Genomic DNA, 24611 nt, shown 5'->3' with positions numbered 1-24611 from the left:
AAAATTCAAAAGAATATGAACTAACTAAAGCAAAAATACAACTATAATTTACAGGAGCCTATAATTTAATTGACTCAAAATTTAAACCTGCCTGAGGATTAGGTTAAAAGAATCAAAATTCAGAAGGATAAAATACAGATACATATATTTCAAACTCCATTTTATGGCACAGAGAAGCATTACGAAGCGGCTCGGATGCATCTTTCAACATAAATTCTTGTTTTTTCCGGTTCTTTCTTGCCCGAAATATTTCCGAAGAACTGATATTTCCATATGCAGCCGGACTGATTTTATCTTTAGGTTCCACCAATCGGCGATCAAATACCCCTAAGTAATCAGCTGCCATATACGTGGTCACTCTATATCTTCCTTCCCGACATTTGTGGATTTGTGGCTCTCAAATTATCAGATGTCCCAATTTGTACTGTACATAGCCGGTCACTTCTCAGTGTCCGAACGCTTTCTAATTATCACGTTGGAGTTGCTCCATGTACTGATGAGCTTGTGTCTGCAGGGTGAAAGGATGATGGCAAATGTGGTTGCTGTGAATGCGTTTCATTTGCTAGACCAAGGACGGCAAGTGTTGGTCTGCCAAAACACATGCAGTGAGTTTAAATAGAAGATAAAAACTGCTATATATGTCGATTGTGGTAAAAACTGGAACAATATAGTCATGTTCAAGAGAAAATGTAGAATGAAGGACACTCGACCACCTACAAAGTTATCGGAGAAACAAGACAATTGTGATGTCATGTAAATTGCTGAATCATTTAAAGCAATTGTAATATGTACTCAAACAGAGATCGCATTTCTTGTAGTCAAAGAATTTTACTTCTAAAAGTTTATAAAACAAACGTGTCAGAGAAGGAGGTCGAGTGTGATTAAAAAATCCATAGACTCTGTTCTTTGAACTTCTATCTATAATTAGCCTAAAACAATGTTAATTAACCTCCATGAAGTAAAGTTGATGGTCAACGAGATGCCCAAAAGTATACCTAGGGAGTGAAGCTTTTACACTAGGCTGGCTAGCATAAGTGGCAAGGGGACCTCTGAGGTTCGCATATTTGTTCAGAGCGCTTTCAAGTTGTGGGGGTGGTAACTGCAAGGAAATGAAATAGGAAGCAAGCTGTAAACTAAAATCACCAGTTGAAAGCAAGGGGAAGTTCTCTATATAAATAAACAATGATGTGATACCTGTAACAATACAGGGAAAGAATGCGGCTGTGTCTGTGATGCACATTTCAAGAATCCAAACCACAGTTTTGGCATTCTCCACACCTGCAGTCAATACATAAGACCCCTAGCCATGTTAATAACCAATACTGACAGGTCGACCTGAAAGAGTGCACAGCACCAAATAGCAGACGAAGAGGACACACGTACCTGTTTGCTTACAAGTTTGGAAAGTATTTCCATTACAAAATCAACCTGGATAGAACAAAAGCATGAAACCATATATTACATGAATAAGGAAACAGGGACACCATTCGAAAAGAAAAGGTAATAAGAGGAAAAGGAAAAGGAACGAGAGCAGCTACCAGTGAAGGAAAAGCATCTATTGCCTGAATAACTGTTCTCATAAAGAGAAGAGGAAGAGGAGTCTGGTCAACCTGAAAACAAAACCGTTGCTTGAAACAACTAAATACTATGTACTGGACAAAGATTTATTTAAAATATATACATACCATCTGATTCAGGGCCTTTGCCAAGACCTGCTGTGTAAAAACTGTGCGTTGCTCAAAACAGGCTGAGCAAGCATCTGTTATCTGCAAACAAGAGAAGCAGACAAAATTGTTAATAATGATACAAGGCACATGTTACAGAGAGAGCAACCATACGATCACCATACAAAGTGCACCATGTAAAGTGCATCAAGAAATTAAGGGGAGCCTTCATTGAGTTGTACAAATACACTAAGATCCATGCCACAATAGTAAGACCATTTATTATTGACGAGGGATCAATGTATTAAACGCATGAGGCGTGGGCGAGGCGTCCGAGAGGAAGCCCGGCCTAGGTGTGAGGCGTGAGGCTAAGCCTCATGGAACCTAAAATTTAAATATATATTATATGCAAGTATATTTATAACAATATAATACTTTGTAAAAGCAAATATAACTATAACTAAATCAAAGATAATATCATCTTCTTTATTACTAAGTCTAGTTGTACTTGGAAACTATGTCATATGGTCTCAAAATGTTATAATTATTTATTTTATTGTAAGCAATTACAGAGAACTTCAAGGAAAATAAGGATGAATGGTCACAATTATAGGAAAATTTCAAGCAAAATAAAGGCTTAATGTTGCAATTATAAGTAATTTAAAAGGAAATAAAGGCTGAGTGAAGTAGTTATAGGGTATTTAAAATGATATAAAGCAATAATTATGGGAATTTGAGGAAAATAAAGGGTTGAGTGGAGTATTTATAGGGTATTTAAAATGAAATAAATGGGCTGGAGTATTTATAAGGTATTATGAAATAAATGACGAAAATAAAGAGTTGAGTGGAGTATTTATAGGGTATTTAAAGACAAAAATTAAAAAACAAACTCAGCCTAAAAAACCCTAACCGATGTCTTCATCTCCATCTCCTTCGCTAGTTTCTTGGTCTGCAACTCAAAAACAGCCCTACAACTAAAAGAAATCCAGATTTCTGCAACCTAAAAAAGAAAAAGGGGTGCCCAGTTGACGCTTCAGGCGCCTAGACGCGCCCCACAAAACAGAGGCGAAAATGGTGAAGCCCCGCCTCCAAGGGCGGCTAGGCGGGCCCCGAGGCGAGTTTTTTAAAACACTGCAAGGGATGCACCTTGACAAGACAAAAAATCAAACCCAACAGGTGGACGCCCCTTGCCAGGACAAATTGATTAGGGATGGACCTTGGCAAAAGCAAGTCAAAATTAGTTGAACCTCAGTCAGAATTAGTTGCAGCTTGACAAGTCAAAATTAGTTGCACCTTGCCAGTACAAACTGATCATCCCAATATGTTTCAGGGTTTAATCAGTTCGAGTTGTATTTCTTAGAAAAGCATGTCCTCCTTATATAATGTAAAGATGATTAATAAGTAGAGTACAACATCACCGTAATTTTGGGCAGACCTATTTTGGATGAGGGAAACTTCAAAATGTTGTGATGGTTCTGGATTGCCCTATCTAATGCTAAATGTCCAATTTCCACTCAACACCCTTATTTGTCCACATTGATCAATACTTACAATATCAAATTATTATAACCATTATATTATCTAAATTTTGGGCACATAACCACTTGTAAAATATTGGATAGAAGATAGGACGGGATGGCAATGCAGTGTGAGCATAATAAGTGGCAGTTCATAAATTAATACCATCTACTCGATAAGGCTTGTATAAAAGAAATATATTCGGTAAGTACATGCCTTCTTAAGTGGGAGTCCATCTTTCTCAGGGACAATACCATGGATGGAAACCAACACTTCTGCAGGTGTTAAAGCTGGGCCTGTATGAGCTGAGCCCTGCAATTGAAAGGATATAAATCTTAACAAATTATTGACTTAGGTTTTGTCAAACTTTGTGTCGTACATTTCTCCAACATGAAGTGTTTTTCTTTAAGACAATGGCAAACATATCGGTATTTTCGTTCATGGAACTTGTTGTCTAGGAGGTAAAAGAAAGGTTCAAAAAAAAAAATGGAAATCGCAATATTTTTCTAGACTGATAAATGTTATTATTGACACGCATATAGAGAGAGAGAGAGAGAGAGAGAGAGAGAGAGAGAGAGAGAGAGAGAGAGAGAGAGAGAGTAGCATTATTGTGAAAATCAGACAATGAAAAACGTATGTACCTGCAGTATGTGAGCAAGTGCTGTCTGGAACTTTTCCAATGGAAGAGCGACAAGCCGAGGGAATATAGGTAAAACCTGGGGCCATAAAATGGTTACATAGAAATAGAGAAAATCCATGTGAAACTAACATCATAATAATTTCTACTTTGCATTAACAAAAAATAACACAAAATATGTGATACTGTTTCATGGGTATTACTTAATAAACTATGCGAACAAAATAACATATCTTTTATTGTGAACAAAAACACAATTGGAGTTCGTTTATTTTTGTTACTTGTTACAAGCAAGGACATGGTATAGTATAGTTTGTTAGTAACACAACTAGGCCCGTAAGTGAAGCTCAAAAACTACCAAAAGTGACTCATTAAGTGCTCCACTCAAGTTGAAAAGTTTATAGATAAGCTGATTATGCTTCTGAGCTGCTCAACTGAACTTCTGCCAGAGATATACAACTTACATAGATATGGCCCACATCCTAAAAAAGGAAAAGGGAAGGGCCTTTGTTCAGCTATTGAAGCGTGCTCTCCCCAGAAGATTTTGCATAATTTAAGCCCTAAAAATTATGTTGATTTGACATTAGTCTCACTTGATTATAAACTTGATTTGACATCTGTGTCACTTGAGAATCGGTTGAGCTAGTGAGCAGCCTCCATCTTATATATTTAAATCCTAGGTACTTCATGATTGCCTATTGGTTTTGGGATGAACACTCCCAACTAGTACAGGAGAAGTCATCCATTCATGTGCAAGGCCAAATTCACTATCCGGTACTCCAAATCATCAACCTGAGTGATCCATATTTTGGCCTCAGGGGGCCTACACTGGAGGGGTTATGTTGATAATATAAGTTTCACAGTGGGTATTCTTAACCTTGCTGCTGAACAATAAAATCCCACCTGGTGCCAATTTAACATGGTTTCATAAAGGGAGATCCTTAGTTCAAATTCCTGAGATTGCAATCATCCATTTTTACATTGAATCACACGGATTCGAATTCTCCAATGGTTGGGCCAAACTACGCCTAGCAAGATTCTACAGACATGAATACGGAAAAAAATGGAAAGCTCTAGCATGCACCCATTGTGTTTTCAACTAATACATCAATAAGACGTTATATTTAATTGTTAGATGAGATCAATGTTCACTGTGAATCATGTTTAAACATGTTAGCGAGCGTAATTTTGTAATTTAACTAAGTTAAAAGGTTATCCATCATGCTTTGGTTTCAATAACACAAGCATGCTATACTAAAAACACGAGCATGCCAGACTACAAAACAATTATTGCCGCCGTTATAACAGCTTAGATTTTAGGAACTAGTTTTAAACCAATATAACTTGACAAAATGGTACAAGAGAATGAGACGCGGAACCTATGAAACAAACCTCATTTTTAGAAAGTGCAGACAGCATTGGAATAAGAATTGTGACATCCTGCAGCCAATAATTATCCAACTCAGTTTTGAACATGGAAATAGCGAGAGATTTAAGTACAATTCAAAAGAAGAAGCTTTAGTTAATAGAAAAAAACCTTTAATTTAGTTTCATACAAATGTTTAACAGTGGCTATCAGATCAGCTGAAGGCGATGTCTCTTGAGTCAATATTTGCAGCACCTTGTCATTTAGAAAATAAGTTAATAAACAAAATGATAAGTATCACCTATGTCCACAAAATCTATGGATAAAGCAAAATAAAAAATACAAACAGTATTCAAGATTAGAAACACTAATAATAAAACAGGAAATATGACACCCACCAGCATCAAAAGATTTTCACTTCCTTGAGGTGGATCAGAGATAATTTTTAGCAATTCAGAATAAGATGACCCTAGGGCCCTTATAAGGACTGGAATATGGCGATGAAATGCCTGCAGCATTCAGAAAGCACACATAAGAATTAGATGTAGAGCATTAGCAATTAATTTGATGAGGATAAGTAGCATATAAGATCGTTTCTCACATGAGGCTAATTTACTGGTAACAAGATATAATTTTTTTACAATATGCAGCACGTGGAAATCCAATAGCAAACTTAGAGGACCACAAAAGTTTCCAATTCCTCTGTACAACTAATATCCACCATCAAATGCAAATAAGTTCTTCAGATTTTAACAGACAGAAATAAATTAATTAACAAAGGAAAACCCTAAATTAATTATCAAATGCAAGTACTGAATAGGTTACACCTCCCAATAAGTGGAAGGGCAGGAGCACTGATTTGTCTAACCTTAGTAGAATGGACGTTTGCCTAAACAGACAACCTTAGAGGTTCAGCACAAGAACAGACCTATCCCAAACACTGATACATAACTGCAAATCCGATTTAATTTTTTTAGACTAGAAATCAAACTGAACCATCATTCCGTAGCTTAGACCTGCTTCTGTTAATCAGCATAAGAATCAACAAAATCTGATGCTATGAAATATGCAAGAAATAGTGGTGTCCTTGTTTGAGCTTAGGGTGACATTATTGGGCCAGAATTCTATCAATTTAAGCTTTAGAATTTTTAATTCAGTCATGCAATCATAATGATGCACCACATGTAGAGTTGATTTCCCTAACAGCCCAACTCAAATGATCATGACTACAGGACAATTGAAATATGCTGACCCAAATTAGCACAAAGATACTATCAATTCCCGGTCCTTAAAATGAATGGCTTTCCCACTTATCTCAGCATGGCAGACACTCTTACTACATGATAACCTATGAGGAAGAAAACGTGCAGTAGCTCAAATTTTGTGATTTTCTTTGGCGCAAGAGGTCTACTAAGTGCACTGACTCTTTTAGATGTTAGATGATTTGTTTGGAATCTAACTGCTGTCTTAAAAGTTTAAAACATGTAAGACAGCAGATAGATTCAAGAAGATAATGTGCAGTAGCTCAACTATGGCATTTGATAACAAACAAAGGTAACTAATTATTGTGGGTGAGCCAGTCAAAACAAATCAGAGCTTAGAGGCTTTGTGAAAGATGATGATGATGAAGATGGTGGTAAGTTGGAGTCCTATGAGTCCCATGTTGGACATCCAAGAAGCAATTACCAAGAGAAGCGGTAAGGTCAATTTCGGTTCTGCATCTTCTTGCCCTGTGCATTTGTTTCAGTTAAGTGGCTTGGAGCTGGTGTTAGCGACGGTGGCAATAAAGTGAAGAAAGTTGAGGTTCCACCATAAAACCAATTGCCAATATGGGGCGTAGCCTAATTACTTATAAGCACATGCAAGGTCCCTCCTTTACCCAATGTGGGATTCACTCTCAAGACACCCCCTCACGTGTGGCGAATTTTCAAGCCTAACACGTGTACAACACAAATCGGGTGACGTGGAGGACATGGGGCTGTTGGGGTTCACAAGGACAACCTGCTGCTCTTATACCATGAAGAAAATTGAGGTTCCACCATAAAACCAATTGTCAATATGGGAGTATCCCAATTACTTATAAGCACATGCATGGTCCCTCTTGTCCCCAATTTGGGATTCACTCTCAACATTAAGGTTGTCAAGAACTGGTGGGTGTTGAGACTGAGATAAGAGCATGAGGGAATTGATGTGGGGACCCATCATGTAATAATTAATTTGACTGGTACCTTTCTTTCTCATGTTTTTCCGAATGTTTACTTTTAATAGTTTAATTTTGGCTGGGTGAACTAAGCACAACAGTGTAACCCAAACTCAGATTTTGTAGATCTATAACAAAGTATATGCATTAAGTAGTTGCCAACTATGGAAAGTAATACACTAAACATATTAGCTCATCTAACATGCTACCAATTACTACAAATATTTATATAAACAGAAGCAACGAGAGTCTCACCTGCTTTACAGCTTTTGGGGCATGTCCATAAGTATTAAATACAAGTTCAATAAGACTAGGTTTCTGCAAGTATTAAAATAGAAATGAAAAGAACCCACATTAGTGTCGCAAGGAAAAAAACAATTAAGACAAGTTGCTAGTCTATACCAGTCATGAGAAATCATAGACAAACCTTTGTACATAAAGCAAAAAACAAAGATATGAGTCGTTGAACTTCAGGAAATGACATGGCTGGTACAGGTTGATCCTTTCTGGTGGAATCATTTTCAGTATTTCCAGACTCCAAAGTTTCAAAATCACCAATCAATGTTTCTTGGCCTCCAACCTGAAAAGGATTGGGGGCAAGAGATGTTAGCGACGTTCAAGGCAGATACTACTTTAATTGTGCGTGGTATGCTAAACTTAGAAGCTATCCCCCACAAATAACTGAAGAAGCTAATATCACCAAGTACAAAATGGCAACTTAAATGAGAGACATTTAGTATGGGAATCCCCAGGAACTATGAAGATAATAAGAGCAACCAACAAATAGCAAGTAAAATCAGGAAATGAACATGCTATCCATTGATTCATAAAGATATCACTGCCTTTAGAAACCAAAGCCAAAAAAACATGAGAGAAGGCAACTCGGAAATTTTGGCTTATCAGGTATCAAAATCATTTAAGCTTAAGATACCAAAGGAATTTCAAATGTAAAATTTCAGTCTAGCCAATTGATATGCTGTTACTGTTATATTGCTTGTGGCATTTACCAAAGAATGGTGACCGAGTAGATAAAAAGAAAGAGACTGTTCACCATACAAGATCTCGCACAGCTGGTTGCAACATGCAGTTGCATGGACAAGAAAGGAAATAGAGGAGCAAATGAAAGAAGCATACCATTCCTTCAACTCTTTGTCCTGTGGACTCGGATTGTGAATGCTCTATACCCGAAGGAGATTGTTCAACAGCTGACATCAACATATTTGTCGCAAATTTCTCAATCATTTCTGATAAGTAACTCAACTTATAGAGTTTGTTTGCCACCTGTTGGACAGAAACAAAAAAATTGACTTGATGCATTATCAGAAAATAGAAAACTGACTACATATCTTGCTTTTCAAGTCAGGCGAAAATTAAGTGAAAAAAGGGACCCGGCCAATTTCTTGAAACCAGGCCATTAGAAGGCTTCAGATAGCATTTGAAAAGTAAATCCCATACCAGCCGGATAGATTTGGCTCGGATCTCATCTTGTGGATGAACAGCACACTGCAGAAAATATATATTTGAGTTATGCACTCCTTCATTAAAAAATTATTAAAAAAAAAAAAAAAAAAAACAGATTTGAGAAATATATATTTGAGTTATGCACTCTTTCATAAAAAAATTATAAAAAAACAGATTTGTGATATTTATTAATAGCTCAAGAAGCAGACTACATGAGTAGAAACAGTTTTCATACGGAAGACAAGCACATCAAAATAAGACTAAACCCAGACTACCCGTTACTGTGAAAAATTTCATATATGTAATACATCAACATGAGAAAACATCACAAAATTACAACACTCCAAAGAACCTTGTTGTGGAACGTTTCTTTTTCTTCTAGCTACGAAGAAACAAAAAAATTTTGGATGCAAGTAATTTTTTAGTACTTAAAGAATACACAAACGGAAATTGTCCATGCACCCATATTAACTCCATGCTAATGACTAGTACAGAAATCAGTCATAACTTCCTAGTCTTTGATACAACCCTCAACATTGCCAGCAGGAACATTTATGTAGAATACAGTTGCTGTTTTTATGATGCAGCAGGCTAGCATATAAGAACGCCAGCTATCAAGTTTCACTTGTATGTATGCGTGTGTACTTGTGCGTGTGTGTGTCTGAGAGAGAGAGAGAGAGAGAGAGAGAGACATAAATAACTCATTCTTGATAATATAATAAGGGAATTGTTATTAGCACTCCAAAAATCTCATTTTACACTCCAAACTTTCTATAATTAGAAAGAAAAATACACTTGTGAGGAGTGTAGAATGAGATTTCTGGAGTGCTAACAACAATTCCCTAAAATAATCACTATTACACAATTACACCTAACTTTGTAGAGGACCATAGGTCATTTTTAAAACTTCTCTGATACTGGATTCTAAATTGCTAAACCTCCAACACTGTCATCTCTACAAACAATCTAACCATACATCCTCATACATAATGATATTATTCCCTTTGAATGCAAGAAATTCTTGGTCTGTTTCATAAAATTTCTTTCATACCCATACATCCATTTATGAACAAAGGTAAAACATTATAGATTCACTAGCCATTTCACAAAACATCAGTAAACAGTAATTCTTTATTCCCCTGATCACCTGGATTAAAATAAAAGTTCTTTTTGGGACATTTTCCCCACCTCTATACTGTTTTTTTAAGAGAGAAGCACACCCAACAAACAAACAATACCTACAGATAAATCCAAAAATTTAATAAATTGGATTATTCAAAGTTCAATCCAAGTTACCTTCAAAGTGATATCTAAAAAGCTTTGTCGATAATGTGGCCTCCCCAAGATTAAACTCCAAACAGCCCCAAGGCCCTGAGTGACGCGCTCAATGTCACGAACATCTTTCCCTTGTTGATCAATAACATCAGAATAGCATAGATCATCAAGTAGTTTCAAAGTGGAGTCAGGCAAAATTGGAACTTCACCAAGAAGTCTACTAAACGACTTGTCTGAGGCAGGAAAGGATTCCAGCAAAGACTTAGCCTGCAATTAAAAGACATAATATATCCACTTCTCACACAAATTAAAACAAGGTGGAAACAGAAAAATAGGTGCCTACCACTTCCAAGAGGAACTTTTCGTATACGGCAGTAGCGAATGTACAGTTTTCAACTGAATCAGACATTGTCAAAGCATGCAAATGGTACAAGACATGCAGTACTAGCTCATGGCCCTGAAATCAATTCTTACAAATCAGAATACTATTAATAAATAAAAAACAAACCTATCTGTTCATTGTTAAATGTAATTTTTTATTTATTTTGAAAAATGATAAAAAATAAACTAGTAACATCAGTGGAAAAATAGCCACCACGACCTAACAGCAAGAATTAATCTGCTTTAACCAAAGTGAATGGCTGGTAATATTTGAGAAGATCAGTCAACCTACTAGAAACATGTTTTCTGAGGATATCACATCAAAATTCAAAGCAATGCCACCACGCTACCTTCCTCAGGGAAACATATTCAAATAGAAATCTTGTGCATATCATATCGAGTAATTAAAAGTTTTCTTGCGATGCTCACCAAGGGATAAAAAGTTCCCAATTGCAATCATGACATACAGATGGTTGAAAATGGTTTTCTGTTGAACAACATTATTCACACATGCCTGGTTCAAAAGTAAAATCCTTTTAAAATATTCATGTACACTCAAGACATTATGGGATGGCTTAACAATGGAAATAATTTGCAAAACCAACTCTTAGTTTCTCAAATCACCTAACCAAGGTTAAGCACGCTCTTTCCAATCTGTTACAAGTTACAAAATTCTAAAAAAAAAAGTTTTAACAAAATTTTTGAAATACAATGTATCTAGCCCAATCAACCCTGTACTACTTGAGGAAAAAAGTTCAAGAAAGTTATTGGATTAAAGTTTAAACATACAAGAGGAGGTGCAACATTCAAGTAATAGTTACCTTTTTCTGTTGGTAATCCACAATGATATGCTTATGCAGCATTACAACAATTTCATCATCTGCATCAATCTGTGACATCAAAATATTTACAGATTATTTAGCATATGCTATAAATGACAAGCAGATGATAAAAACTATAAAAATGAAATATTAAAAAAAAAAAAAAGGTTATTGTAAGAGATTCTGCATCTGAAAATTCAATAATTAGAGAGCAGATTTTGGCATAAAAGCTATGGGATTTAATTATATCTTCATTCGGGATCTCTTGAATCCTACCAAGTTCAATTGATTATTTAATTCTCTATTTGGATGGCATGGTAAATTTGTTCTTTATAAACAGAACAAGTTCGGCAAGCAGCTCCTTGAACATTTGTGTTCTTCATAGTTAGATAAAAACAATAGAGAATCTGAAGAAGATGAAGATCCATTCATTTAGTCGAAGGCGCTAGGTTCTTAGTATTTTGTTCAAGTGGGCAAAGAAGACATGCTATGCATCTTAGTATGCTACTTAGAATATTAAACCTCCATTTAACTTGTCTATATGTTTTGTGTACATGCGTGAACCTTCTTGTCATGATTAAATAAGTTACTTTTTTATTACCGAGAATCAATACCATGTTTCTTCGTTATATACTGTGTTATATAATGCATTACATTAATATATCATGCTGCACTACAGGTTCATAAAAGACACCCGCCAAATTTTATTCAAGAAGGGTAAACCAGTTCCAAAGAATCATAGAGGTAAGGATTAAAAGAATTAAAGATAAATAGGTTTAACATTATTTCAAATTACCTCCTTATTCTATTTCATTAATCACACAGTAAAAAAGAGTATGCCGTATGAGTTCATACAACAGATACACAATGGTCTACATAACAGCAATGCCAAATTTACCAATATATCTCCAGCAGAAAATTTACCATTCAGACCTAATTCGACAATGCACATTAAAAAGGATGTTCCAAATTAGGAAGATGCATAGTTTAACGCCAAAACTAAAGCAACCACTTGTGTGGGTGTTTATTTAGTTATTGACTAATGCTTTGAAGTTCAAACATCCAGATTCTTCATGAAATTTTTTAAGCCACTCGTCTCAACACACAAAAGTAAGGCAGTAATGTTAAGATTTCATCACTCAACAAGTATATTCAACTATTTAATTCGATCTGCTCAGAGAAAGATTTGCCAATTTGAATTGGAGTTCAAACAATCATAAGATTCTTCACTACCTGAGCAACCAACCGAGCAAGTAAGGCCAGGCGCATCTGACTGTAATCTGTGCCATGCAAATACTTGTATGACTCAATAATTCGCTCAATTGCTAATTTTCTCACATTTCTTTCCTGTTCTTGGGTAAGCTCAACATATATGGGAACCTGAGGCAAATCCTCATAAGTATCTTCCGATGCAGATGTGTTTGAAAGAACCGGAGAATGTTGATCAGATTCTAGAAAAGATGAGGTATCAAGGTCCTCAACCTGATCTTTCACTTCAATATCTGACAGCTTCACTGCAACAAGGTCCTCATCAACTGTTTGCACAGGAGAATCTGTGAGATCTGAAGATAATTTGACCTCCGGATCAGCATCAATTTCAACAGGTCTATCCAGAACCTCCCCCTTCGGAGTTAGTGGGCCAGTTCCAGAAACCAATTGACTATCCAAAATCCTTTCATCGATTTCCGTTTTGATCATGGGAGTCGCTAAAGGAGTCTCGACAGTCGTCACATTAGGCAGCGGATCAAGCTTATTTAAAGAATTTGAGCCATCAAAGTCAGAATGCATAGTAGTATTATCTTCTGCAATGGGTGTGGATGCCAGTCCAGAAGACACTGCTACATACCGTGGATCCAGGCGACGGGGATCCTGAAATTGCAACCAAGAATTAAATGAATGCATTTAAACATCCTAAAATTATAGTAAATATCACATGAAGACATTAAGATTTATTGAAGTTTACCCTCCGTGGATCTCTCTTGGAATCAGTGGGAAGACTATTCACATTGGACATATCAGAAACTGATAAACTGGTTACAGTTGCAGCAGAAAAAGGCATTTGTACAGTGGGAACTGGAGACTGCACAGAAGATGTTGGGGATCCTATCTGCTGGGGAATCGGCAAGTTCCCAAGCCTTGTCAAGGGTGGGGGCATCTTAGGCAAATGCCTCATGTTAGTTATGACAATGTCAGCCAATAGATCAGGATGGATATTTGAAATAAGAATTTCAAGGGATTGAGCACCTCTTTCTCCTTCAGCAATCAAAGCACCAATCACAGCAATCATTTGCTCCACAGGAGTCGATTCACCATCTAACATAGGAAGGTCAGAGGATACTCCGTTGACAGAAGTGGCATCCCACCCAGAAGAATTCATTTGAAATGGCAAAGTCGAATAGGAGTCGGGACCATAACGAATTCTCTTGGACGGCAATTCATGATTATTCGATGACTCTTCAACATCCAGAGGTGTAGGTCTCTTCTTTAACACATCCCCTGGGACAGGCAACTCTCTTGGTTGTTGATCATCCTGATGATAGGAATTTCAAAGTGTGAGGCAATTAAAAAAAAAAACCTTCAGCTATTGGATTCTATATATCAGAAGAAAAAAAATTGAATTTATTTTACCTTGGCCAACCGAGCATCACGTGAAGCACGCTCAGCATTTCTTAACATTTTTTCAACTTGACGGATTGCTTGATCAGCCGCATCCCCAGCATTCATAGCTCGTAGAGCTCTCAGCAGTCTATCTCTTGACTGAAATGTAACAGGGACGAACTTATCATGCACCATACCAGATGGAAATTTCTTTCCGCAATTTAGAAAGAAAAGAAAAAACAAATGCCCACAAGAGCCTACTGTCATTTTCTAGAGTTCGGCTGTTTCCCCCGTTATGAGGAATCTACCCTGGAGGATTGTGCGCCAAAATCCAGAGTTCTATAAATGAAACACACCAAGGTTTTAACTAATAACGCAAATAACAGAAGTCTAAATTTGAATGAAGAATGTCCACATTTCCTAACAGAATGTGACCACATCTCCATGCCCATTCTCATTATATGCCAAAATTATTTTTTTTAAGATGAAAACAAGATGATCCACTTCCAAAGAATAAATTAAAAAAAAAAAACCAAAATAGAGGGAAGCTTTTTATCGCATATCAAGATATGATTCTGGCTCTTTTGTGACATAATGACAAAAGATTTTAAGACAAATCTAATATAGGACCTAAAAGAAACAAAATAGAAATTCTCATTTTTAAGTTCGCTTTGAAATTCTAGTTAGAAGAAAAATCTGTGACTTAAAAGTGGAGAAAATATGTGCAAGAAAAGAAGAAAGGAGATACTATTATTTCTCTCCTTTTTGCTTGGATGGATGCAAAAGAACTAAGGGAATGTATTTGGAGCATCTAAATAAACTATTTCTCTCCAAAACTCTCAACTTTGTGAGAGCAGAAGAGAATGAAAATGGGCTATGAGAATAAACTAGACTCGAACAATTATTTTCTCTTATCTTCACTTCTCTATAAGCTTGGTCGTGTTTATCTCCGCCTCTCTCCACCAAAACAAACTGTAAAGGCCATATCAATCAACAGAAACAAACCCATTTGCTGCATGTGCATATGCTACATGATACAAAAGTGGAAAAGCTAAAAGCATTAGATACTCCGTTACTTGTAAGACCGCAATACCTTATCTGATTAAATCAGAAAATCCATAATAACAACAAATAAGAAATTCCTCCGTAAAAAATGCAATCTTAAGGGATGCAATAACAGTGATGACTTGATAATAACCACAACAAACCAAAAACATAAAGAATATAAAATGTTACCTCTACTAAGGCCGGGTTAGTACACCTAAGGAATCCCAAGAATGCAGTTCTTAAAGAATACTGGATACTGGCCACATGGCGTCCTTTCACTATCTCAAAGTTTGGATCAAAATCTAACAGTGCAGAAAGAATGGTATTATAGTGAATTGGCCTCTTCCGCGCTATGGCTGCAAGACTGAACCAAAAGAAACATGTCAGAGGAAAAATACTTAATAATAAGAAGTACTAAGAGGAAGAAGAAAGGTAAATAACTCCTTAAGAAGACCAACATGAAAACTAAAAAGCAAACGCAGAACACTAGGGGAATACAAAGAGTTGTATTCAAACTAAAACAGTAAGAGATGACAACTTCATTGACAAAATAAGTTCAAGCTCTTTCAGATGAAATTAAGTTTTCAGTACACAGCATCTACATAAACCCTAAGCACACAAGGCAAACACAAGGAACAAAACATGCAGAAAGCCGAAATCAAACTGATCAACTACACTCTTTAACATACTAGCTCCATATGATCAAAGAAACTTAAAATTTTAATTATGAGTGCACAGGGACTAAGAAAAACTCCAATAAATTTGACAAGACTCAAGTTTCATAGGTTTCATTTTGGGAAAGACAACTTCTCAGGAGTACAAAGACTAAACTGCTAAGCAAACATGACAGCCAGCATGGTACTACAATATGAGGTGCCCACCTAGGAAACCTCAAAAGAAATTGCACCAAACATAGATAAATATGTTAAAGGAGGATTCACCATATTACACAAGAGAATCTCCTTGACCCAAAGTCCTCAAGATCCCCATTTCCAGCCCAGATACACAGTTAGAACCCTCTGCACCCTTCAGATGTCAACAGACATTATGTTTTGTAGATCCTGTAAGGACCAGTCCTCCACCACATCCCTCTTTCATTCTATTTAACCATGTCTTGATTAACAAATTTCCTACTTGGATCCCTATAAACCTACAAATATAGATGGCTTTGTTCAACCATGCTTTTGCTCCTAAAATGTCTCAAGGCACAAATATCGTCTATTTTAATATTTTTAAACATAAAACTTAGTTCCCTGCATTATTTAGACTAATATAACTATTCAAGAACAGAAAAATCCAAATCTCATAGCATGAGGATCGTGTCTGCCAAGAGAAAAACACACCAACAAACTCGAACCTAAATGTCAAAATCACAGCAGAAAAGGAGTATTTGTATATGCTTTCCAGAGTATTTTGGTCTTTGTATATGCTTCCCAGAGTCAATAAGAACTATGGAGAAGCAAATGAGGGAAAAGATCCAATCAAATAACTTGTCAAAACCAAGATAATTGATCAATACATGCCGCTTAGTTGCTTGATAAAACAGTACAACTCAACCTTCCTCAGCCTTTCTACAGTACAACAGGAGTTGTGTTACAAGGACACAAGCTAATCAAAGGGGATAACAGATAGTCATCATGCAATCATATGGTTATTACTAAAGTTGACAGCCACAACTGCATATCACAGCCACTAAGTCCTAATCCAAACTTCGAACATATAAAAATCATACAGAAATAGGTTGACATGGACAAGCAGCAAGACAACCAAGGGCAAGCAGACACAGCTCCCACCAACTGGAGCCTCTCTGCACATTTCTATTTTCTAACCTAAGAGAATTCAGTGGCCAAAAAATGGACCAAGTCACATAAGAAATGAAAAACTGATTTCTAAGGATCCTGATGAATTATCTATACCAACCACCACTTTCATCACACTTCAGCCACAAGCACCTTGATCACAACAGCCTCAGCTTAACTCAGGAGACAAATCTGACACAAAGAATAAATGCTATAGCACGCTAGTACTACCATCCAGTTCCCAAAATAACAGTCAAAATACTGGCTGAGAAGGGTGCAGATAAAAAATTCATCACAAAAAACTGATAATAACATTTGCAAGTATTTTGATTTTTGCAGTCTGACAATATTCACAAGATGTGATTTCAATAAACCTACTCACTGAAAGCATGGTAGGATAACCAACATATCACTAGATAAAACAAGTACACATGTGCAATTCTATTTGGTTTTGTGTTGTTACTTGTAAAAAGGTGCAGATAAAATACTCGCTATAGATGACTACCAACACGGGCACTGTTTCCAACATCTACACAACTTTCAACAATTAAGCAGAGTGTTTCAAGTTGTCATATATCCAAAAATACCAACATATTAGCACCTTACTTCCGAGACAAAATCACTACACAAATCACATCTAAACATAATTTTGCCAATAACCCACCTTCCTGTGCAATCCTGTCATAAATATTTTCTAGGTTTTTTGCCAAAGTTTTTCTATTTCAATGCTTCAAGAGATTCAACAATATAACATGAAACTCAACTATATAGCAGAAATTTCAACTATGTAGCCAGAAAACAAACACAGAAAATAATTCCTATCTATATGAGATGTAAACTATAAGAATAGCTGCTGAGACAAAAGCTTTGTTGGCAAAGACATGAAATAGAAAATGATGCATGATGGAAAACTTGTTCTACATCAAACACTTGTTCTTTTTAAATTCAACTGAAATTCCTATAAAATACAAAAATTCAACATGTTTCCACTGAAACTTTAGCCATTTTATTGATTGTAACTGACAAACAATTTTTGAGAATCGACAACACAATCAACTACTCTACTTCAAACTGCATCTCTAAATTGCTCAATTACATAATCCTCAGAACAATGATTTGGACTCACAAGCATTAAGTGAATAATTTCTACAGTTAGCCTCTTTCAGTCTTCATCAAATAACCGCTTGATATATTAGCGATAGAAAAGTTAATAAAATCATTCAAGGTTTCAAGACCAATTTGATGGTCTGAAAGGTCATTCAATCTTAAGGAACCAGGTCTGCATCACCTAAATTTCCAGAAACATTTGATATTATAACACATTTTATTTACAATTGCAATAGAAAACAGTTCAAGACTCAGTGGAGTTATACTGTTGTGAACTTACTGTTGATCACATAAAAACTCTAAATAAATCTGTTATAACTCCATGCAAATATTCCAGTGTTACAAAGAACTCAGAATGTGAGATGGAGAATAAACAAGAAATATATTGAATAGCAATCCTGGATTAAGAAGAAATTTTGATTATTAAATTTGTAGTATGTGTATCAGCTGTTATAAAATAATCAATACATTTTCAAATAGATCACACAATATTAGCTGTATGCGCATACAGCGTATAAACTAAACAATGGTAAAGGAAATGGTCTCTCTTAACAGTTTACAACCATAAACTGCGTTGCTTGACCACCATGTTTCCCTCGGCACATAAGATGACCATTTTATCCATCAGTTATCCAATCTTATCACCGGCCAATGGTGCTCCACAGTACCCAAAAAAATTGCAGTTTAACATGTCTAGCCCTGTAACTCCCATTATCTGAACCACCAATGCAGCAGTACCCAATGCCATTACCTCCTCATAAGAGAGCTGGTCAGCATGCTGCAATAATATCACAAACAAGCAGTTGAACTTGTACTAAAGCTGTTCCCAAGCTTCAGTGATCCCTCCATATATTTCAAGATGGTTAAACAGATGACAAAAGTGTTTACCGTCTATATGTTAAATATTTAAGGCCTCCGTTAGTCTGAAGATATTAAACGGAATCAGTAATGGTGAAGAGACATGATAAAATCACCTTAAATTACAACCAAATACATTAATACAGAAACTTCCAGTGGTTAGTCACTTTTTCATGGAAAGATGAAAGATTAAACTAGAATAAATTTGGATTCTATCAGCTATAAGTTCTGGACAAAATAGAGATGGAGGGGAGGGAGTAAAGCTACAATCAAGAACCAAAGTGTGCATGAGTTTATGCATTTCTGTTCCTTTTTATCATGTTAAAGCAATAAATGCTTGATGACATTCAGTGACCAGCAACCATAGGCATCCGAAAATATTGTAAATTTAAGTTCTATTCAACTTTGTATCGATAACACCCATGCACATGTAGAGAGCGTGTTATCCAGAATAAAGATTTTATAACTTTTTCAATCTCAATTAGAAATAAAAATCCATAAAAAAAAAATTATGCAAACCCACGGCTCTCTTGTGTTCCTGCACTAGGTAATACATAAAAGTCCAACAAATATAAATTGCCAATTAGGATGAAGGTTTAGGTACCCCCGAATGTTAATCAATTCCTACCTTGCTGATCAAGAACATGAGATATACAACAGGTGAATGCAGAAAGCAGTCCGGGCCACACTCAACAAACCTTAATCTTTAGATGCCACATGTTTAATCCTATTTTTTCATGACATGTGTCATTTTATTTAATTCCTATATGTTTTTCCACATCCATGACAAGAAAAGGAAAAGATCTTTCTAACCACAAAATTATGTAATTACACAAAATACATGGCAGTAAACAAAATGATTAAAAAAAATCTTACTACCAGCAAGTGAGCACTCACCCATTGACAACGGCAATTGTCACGGAACCTGGGAGACTACTAGATGACCTCAACAAATTTAATAGAATGTCAAGAGTCCTATTTGCTTCTGACATTAGCATGTACGGGTCAAGAATTGGGTGTTGTCCACCAAGAAGCCATGAAATGTTAAAATCCCTTCTACTTGATGCTGTATCTAAAACCAAATTAACACCCAAATCAAACTTAAAAATTAGTGAAAGCTCATTATCCATAAGATTCTGGAAAAGCAATTAGGTAAAAAGGCATAAGACAGTTCTTTCTTTCTGGCAACACTGTAAGACTATTCTGTGTTCAAGTTATTTGAGAAAATAAAGCAAACAACCTTTAATGCTGAAAAGCAGTACCTTCTATGACAGGTTTTCCAGAATCATTGCCTTCAGATGTGAAGAGCAAAATATACGTTTCCAAAAATTTCAAAGCAAGCAACTTTGTCCCCACAGGACCAGGCTACAATATCAAATCAAAGCAAATTTCAGGTCAGACAAATTTTTGAAGAAAAAAAATTGATCATAAGATGCACCAAGGCAAGACAAGCATCATATAAGCATATATGCATTATGGCGGTGTTTAATATCTTTGTATGTTTTCTTTTTTAAGAGATGTTCTGCTTCTTATCAAATGAAATAAAAAATTACAACACATAAGCATCATCAAGTTGTATCCTATCCAAGATATGCAGTAGACAACTTCTCACTATACAGTTACATCACAATGCCATAGAAATGCATTCTAGCATCAGCAGTAAATTTAATACTTATTTTTGGATTCCAACTTAAAATTGAAAATTTAAAAAGGTATATGCAAGTTTTTCAATTTTAAAAAGGTATATGCATTTTAATGAAGTATGGATACTGTTGCCATGTATCCAAGGAGTAGGCACGTTTGATGATGAATATCCTGACAATCAAATTCTTGAAATATCCTTGATGCATATATATATATATATATATATATATATATATATATATATATTATAGACACACTTAGAAAAACGAAAGGGGATATAAAGCATTTTATTGCCAATAGATACATTACAAATGTTCGAACGGGAAAAAAAATACAGACACACTTAGGAAGTTTAAGGATGGTCAGAGAAGCAAAGTTACCACCTACCTTAATAATAATACAATGTCAACAATGGCATCCGTGATCCTAGAAAAGGATAAAATACAGACAAACATAAGGAAGTTACCACCTACCTCTACTGCAATAGCAAAAACGGCATCCTTAAACTTGGACATCCACGACCAAAGTTCTTCAAGCCATATCTCAACTTTACCACGCCGGTGAAACTAATTAAGACCCATAGTATTCATGCAAATTAGACAATATGATTCAGAAAAGGGAAGAGAGAAATAAGAGTTAAACTGTATATCAGATAGTGTTTGAACATATATCATACACTTGCGTGAAGTCATAGATTACTTTTTTCTAGCAAACATGTCCTTTTACTTCTTAAGAATACATAAAATCTGGAAATATGTTCTTTATATGTTTTCTTGTAAAACTGAATTGGTTTATTTATTTGAAGACAAAGGCCCTGCTAATTAAAATATCTATATCTTGTCCGGTACTAACTTGAACCTTTGAGAGTCCTGAGCACTTATTTCATTATCTAGAAGAAAGAAGCCTTTGCTCTTATTGTGTTTATGGAAAGTATAACAGTATTCTTCTAGAACAAGTAGAAAGGGATATGTTTATATGCATTTATACTTTTGTGCATGTGAATGAGATATGTGTACAGACACAGACAGAAGATACCTGCAACGTCATCTGCTCCAAGACGGTGACAAAGAAATTTGTTCCACTAACTATAGATTGCCTTGCAATAATAGAGTCACTGTCCCTTAAAAATGCCAATAAGACAGACATTAGTACAGAAGATTCCTTCATTGCTTTCATGCCAACCTCCTCAATGACCCTGCCAGCCAAAAGAACAACAGATCATGATTAAGTTCAACCCCAAAAAATAAAACCTGAAATGCGCAGTGAGTATTCCCATGTCTACACATTCCTACAAAAAAGCATCAATAGATAGCTAAAACATTTAAAAGATGAAAACATAAAGTCCACAAGATAATCACGGTACAATGGAGGTGACAGTTCTCTTCTAATCTAAGTTTATATGAATTGCAAAGATGAATAGCTAACATAGAAATATAAATCTTTTCACTGAGTGAAAATACTCATCAATCCCAAGGAAGAAAGATGCTACCAAATTTTGGTATAATTGGGTATACTAACAGAATCAAGATCCAAACTTTTAATTTCACAAAACTCGCAGAGCCAGAGTTTCCTGACCCAATGTTGTATATAAAAAAGGTCACCTACGAAACCAACTCAACAGGACCAGGACCTAATGGGGGAACACAATGCAGCCCGGAAATATCACGAACACGATAAAAAAGTTTGAATTCCCTAAAATTTAAAAGAATAAATAAACCTACAAAGTTCAAAAGCAACTATAACATGCTTTTTTTTCGCAATCAACGTATAGCACTTGCGAATTGTAGAATTGAGGGTTTGGGGAACTCACTCGAGGAGAGACAAGCGGACGAGGCTTTCGGGGGAGGACTGGAGCTCGACCAAGTAGGGGAAGAGGTCGGCAGCCACAGAGGGCTCGAGGGACAGCAAAAGATCCTTGGCCTGCTTCAAAGACGAAAGCTTGACGGCCAAATCGCCGTGGTTGTTGACGGTGGCGAGGAGAGAGAGAGCCTGGTCGTTGGAAGCTGCTCCGGCCATTGAAAGCGGCTGTGAGCGGTTGGAGTGGAAGAGGGTGGGAAAATCGAATTGGGGGTATTAGGGTTTTGAAAAGGGGGAGAGGGGATTTTGATGGAGCAGCAGCATGGGATGAAGGTGGCGGTTTTTTTATTGGGGGAAATTAGAGGGAGAGGGGATTTTGGATGGGTTGGATTCGGTTGATGTGGATTTTGGGTGGGTTGGATTCGGTTGATGGTGATTTTGCTAACGGGATTTTGAGAGTTGTGGTGTTCCTGTGAGAGAGGTACGGTTTTGGGATTATTAGGTTTATTACGAGGCTTACTCATTCTCTCATTTTTTTTTTTTTATGTATATAATATCGTTTGTTAAAAAAAATATATAGTTTTGGAATTTAATGTGTTTTTAAAGAAATTGTTTCTAAAGTAGTTGAGTATTTGATAAATTGTATTTTTAAAATGTTGTGATATGAAAAGCATGTCGAGTAACGTAAAAGTGATAAAATTGTATATAATGACAAAAATGGACATGGTAGTGGGGTGTGATGATGATAGCGGTTGCGGGGCAGTGATGTTGGTGGTGGGGCACTGGGGCGGTGATGGTGGTGATGGTAGCAGTAGCGGTATGGTGATGCTGCCAATAATGAAGCGTAGCGGTTGAGGTGCAAAGGTAACAATGATATTAGAGCACTTCCACCGGGGTGCAAATGTGCCAGCACCCAGTCAAAAAACCAAGCTGGGGGTTAGTCCATTCACTTCAGCCCACAAACTTGCCTCGCACCCAACCTAAGCCAGGCAACAAACCAACCCATTTTTGAAAGACCCAAAGATCGACCTATTTGGCTGGCGCATGCAGTTCAATCGCGACTGGGTGCGAGTAGGGGACATAGGTGCAGGCAGCGGGGCCCGATGTCAGCCCACTTGTTCTTCACCCTAAAATAGGCGACATGGCCCTCTCAGTGCCGTTGGATTTCCAACGGCTAGCTTTTCTAGACCGTTGGATTTCCAACGGTAAAAAAAATTTTAAATTTTACTTTTAAAACGGACCGTCCAATTATAGATCAACGATCCACGTTTTTCCCCCAAAAATAAAAATGCCCAACGGTCAGAATTATGACCGTTGGCCACGTAGCAGCTCCTTGGGTCTTGGATTTGAATATTTTTCAAATCCAACGGTCCAGATTAATTAACTACATTAAAATTTATTAAAAATTATGAAAAATTATAGAAAAATTATTAAAAAATACATAAAAATTTTAAAAAACAAAAATTTTCTATAAATTCCTAACCCTCATCTTCTACCTTACACCACATTTCAATACTTTCTACACTTTCTACATTTCAATATTTTCTACACTTTCTACATTTCAATACTTTCTACACTTTCTACATTTCAATATTTTCTACACTTTGAGAGAAAAAAAATGTCTACGTTGAAGCTCATTGAAGATGTTACATTGTGTGAATGTTGGGTTCACACAACTCATGACCCGATTACGGGTAATAAGATGGATAAGCGAGAAATGTGGAGTAAAATTACGAAAGCGTTTTGCGATGCACATGGAAAAGATGTCAGAAGTAGTCAAGGTCTTCAAGGTCGTTGCAAAAAACTCAACGCATCCTTTACTTGTTGGAAAAACGCCATCTCTCATGCTTCCAGTAATCTACGTAGTGGGACAAGTTTAGCAGATCAGGTGACAATATTTTTATTTATTTATATGTATTCCACCCGCATCAATATTTTAATTTATTTATTTGTGTTACACTCACATTTTTTATAATACTGTCTTATCCCACATTTATAGACACTACAAGCACAAGCTTTCTACAATGCGAAGAACCACAACAAATCATTCAACAAATGGGAATGTTGGCAAATTGTCAAAGATTGACCCATATACAAAATTGTGTCAACCGGTCCAGAAGTTGTCATGCACGGTATAAGTCTATATAGTTCGCCATGATGGAGAATAATACACGTCATCATGATGGATCTAAGAGCCTCGATATCAAACAATCTAGCAGCAAACCTGACAATCAATCAACGAGCTTGCAGGATACCAAAACAACGCTCCACATCTTTCCTACACCCCTCTTGACATTTTACGAAGTATTTTTCTTTTTCAGTCTGTGGATGTGGCACTGTTTTGACAAATGTAGATCACCTTAGGTAAATGCTGTCTGCAAGGTAGTATGGTCTGTCATATTTAGTTCCATTAACCCAATATGTGCATCTCGGTTATT

At 36.2% G+C, this 24611-nt stretch overlaps 1 protein-coding gene across 5 annotated transcripts; it reads right to left on the bottom strand.

Moving 5' to 3' along the window:
* Nucleotides 1–22622, bottom strand: LOC137709186 (uncharacterized). Of its 5 annotated transcripts, none has more exons than XM_068448296.1 (27): nt 22187–22622; nt 21412–21571; nt 20850–20942; nt 19995–20097; nt 19630–19804; nt 15158–15332; nt 13952–14080; nt 13287–13853; nt 12557–13192; nt 11324–11392; nt 10465–10578; nt 10143–10388; nt 8841–8888; nt 8520–8666; nt 7813–7965; nt 7641–7703; nt 5584–5694; nt 5357–5440; nt 5212–5259; nt 3824–3898; nt 3399–3494; nt 1686–1766; nt 1539–1610; nt 1384–1428; nt 1195–1278; nt 996–1099; nt 1–588 (listed from the first exon to the last, which is right to left on the bottom strand). In XM_068448296.1, the coding sequence occupies exons 1-27, from the start codon at nt 22390–22392 to the stop codon at nt 471–473; spliced, it is 4002 nt and encodes a 1333-aa protein (XP_068304397.1). In that variant the 5' UTR covers nt 22393–22622; the 3' UTR covers nt 1–470. The 5 variants fall into 5 exon arrangements, 4 of the variants coding, with proteins under 4 accessions (XP_068304397.1, XP_068304402.1, XP_068304414.1 ...); XM_068448301.1 differs by having other exon boundaries at nt 19630–19798; XR_011064847.1 differs by lacking the exons at nt 1–588; nt 996–1099; nt 1195–1278; nt 1384–1428; nt 1539–1610 and having other exon boundaries at nt 1687–1766; nt 5376–5440.
* Nucleotides 22623–24611: the final 1989 nt, after the last annotated feature.

The sequence above is a fragment of the Pyrus communis genome, chromosome 1 (assembly GCF_963583255.1).
Source record: "Pyrus communis chromosome 1, drPyrComm1.1, whole genome shotgun sequence".
Taxonomy (NCBI): Eukaryota; Viridiplantae; Streptophyta; class Magnoliopsida; order Rosales; family Rosaceae; genus Pyrus; species Pyrus communis.
This window is presented reverse-complemented; position numbering and strand designations above follow the sequence as displayed.

Excerpts from the sequence above, each read along its gene's own strand:
- LOC137709186 (XM_068448296.1), bottom strand. The coding sequence starts at position 22,392 with ATGGCCGGAGCAGCTTCCAACGACCAGGCTCTCTCTCTCCTCGCCACC. Across the intron at positions 20,098-20,849 it reads TTTTTGCTATTGCAGTAGAG|CCTGGTCCTGTGGGGACAAA; the intron begins GTAGGTGGTAAC and ends TTGATATTGTAG. Across the intron at positions 1,767-3,398 it reads ATGGACTCCCACTTAAGAAG|ATAACAGATGCTTGCTCAGC; the intron begins GCATGTACTTAC and ends TCTTGTTTGCAG.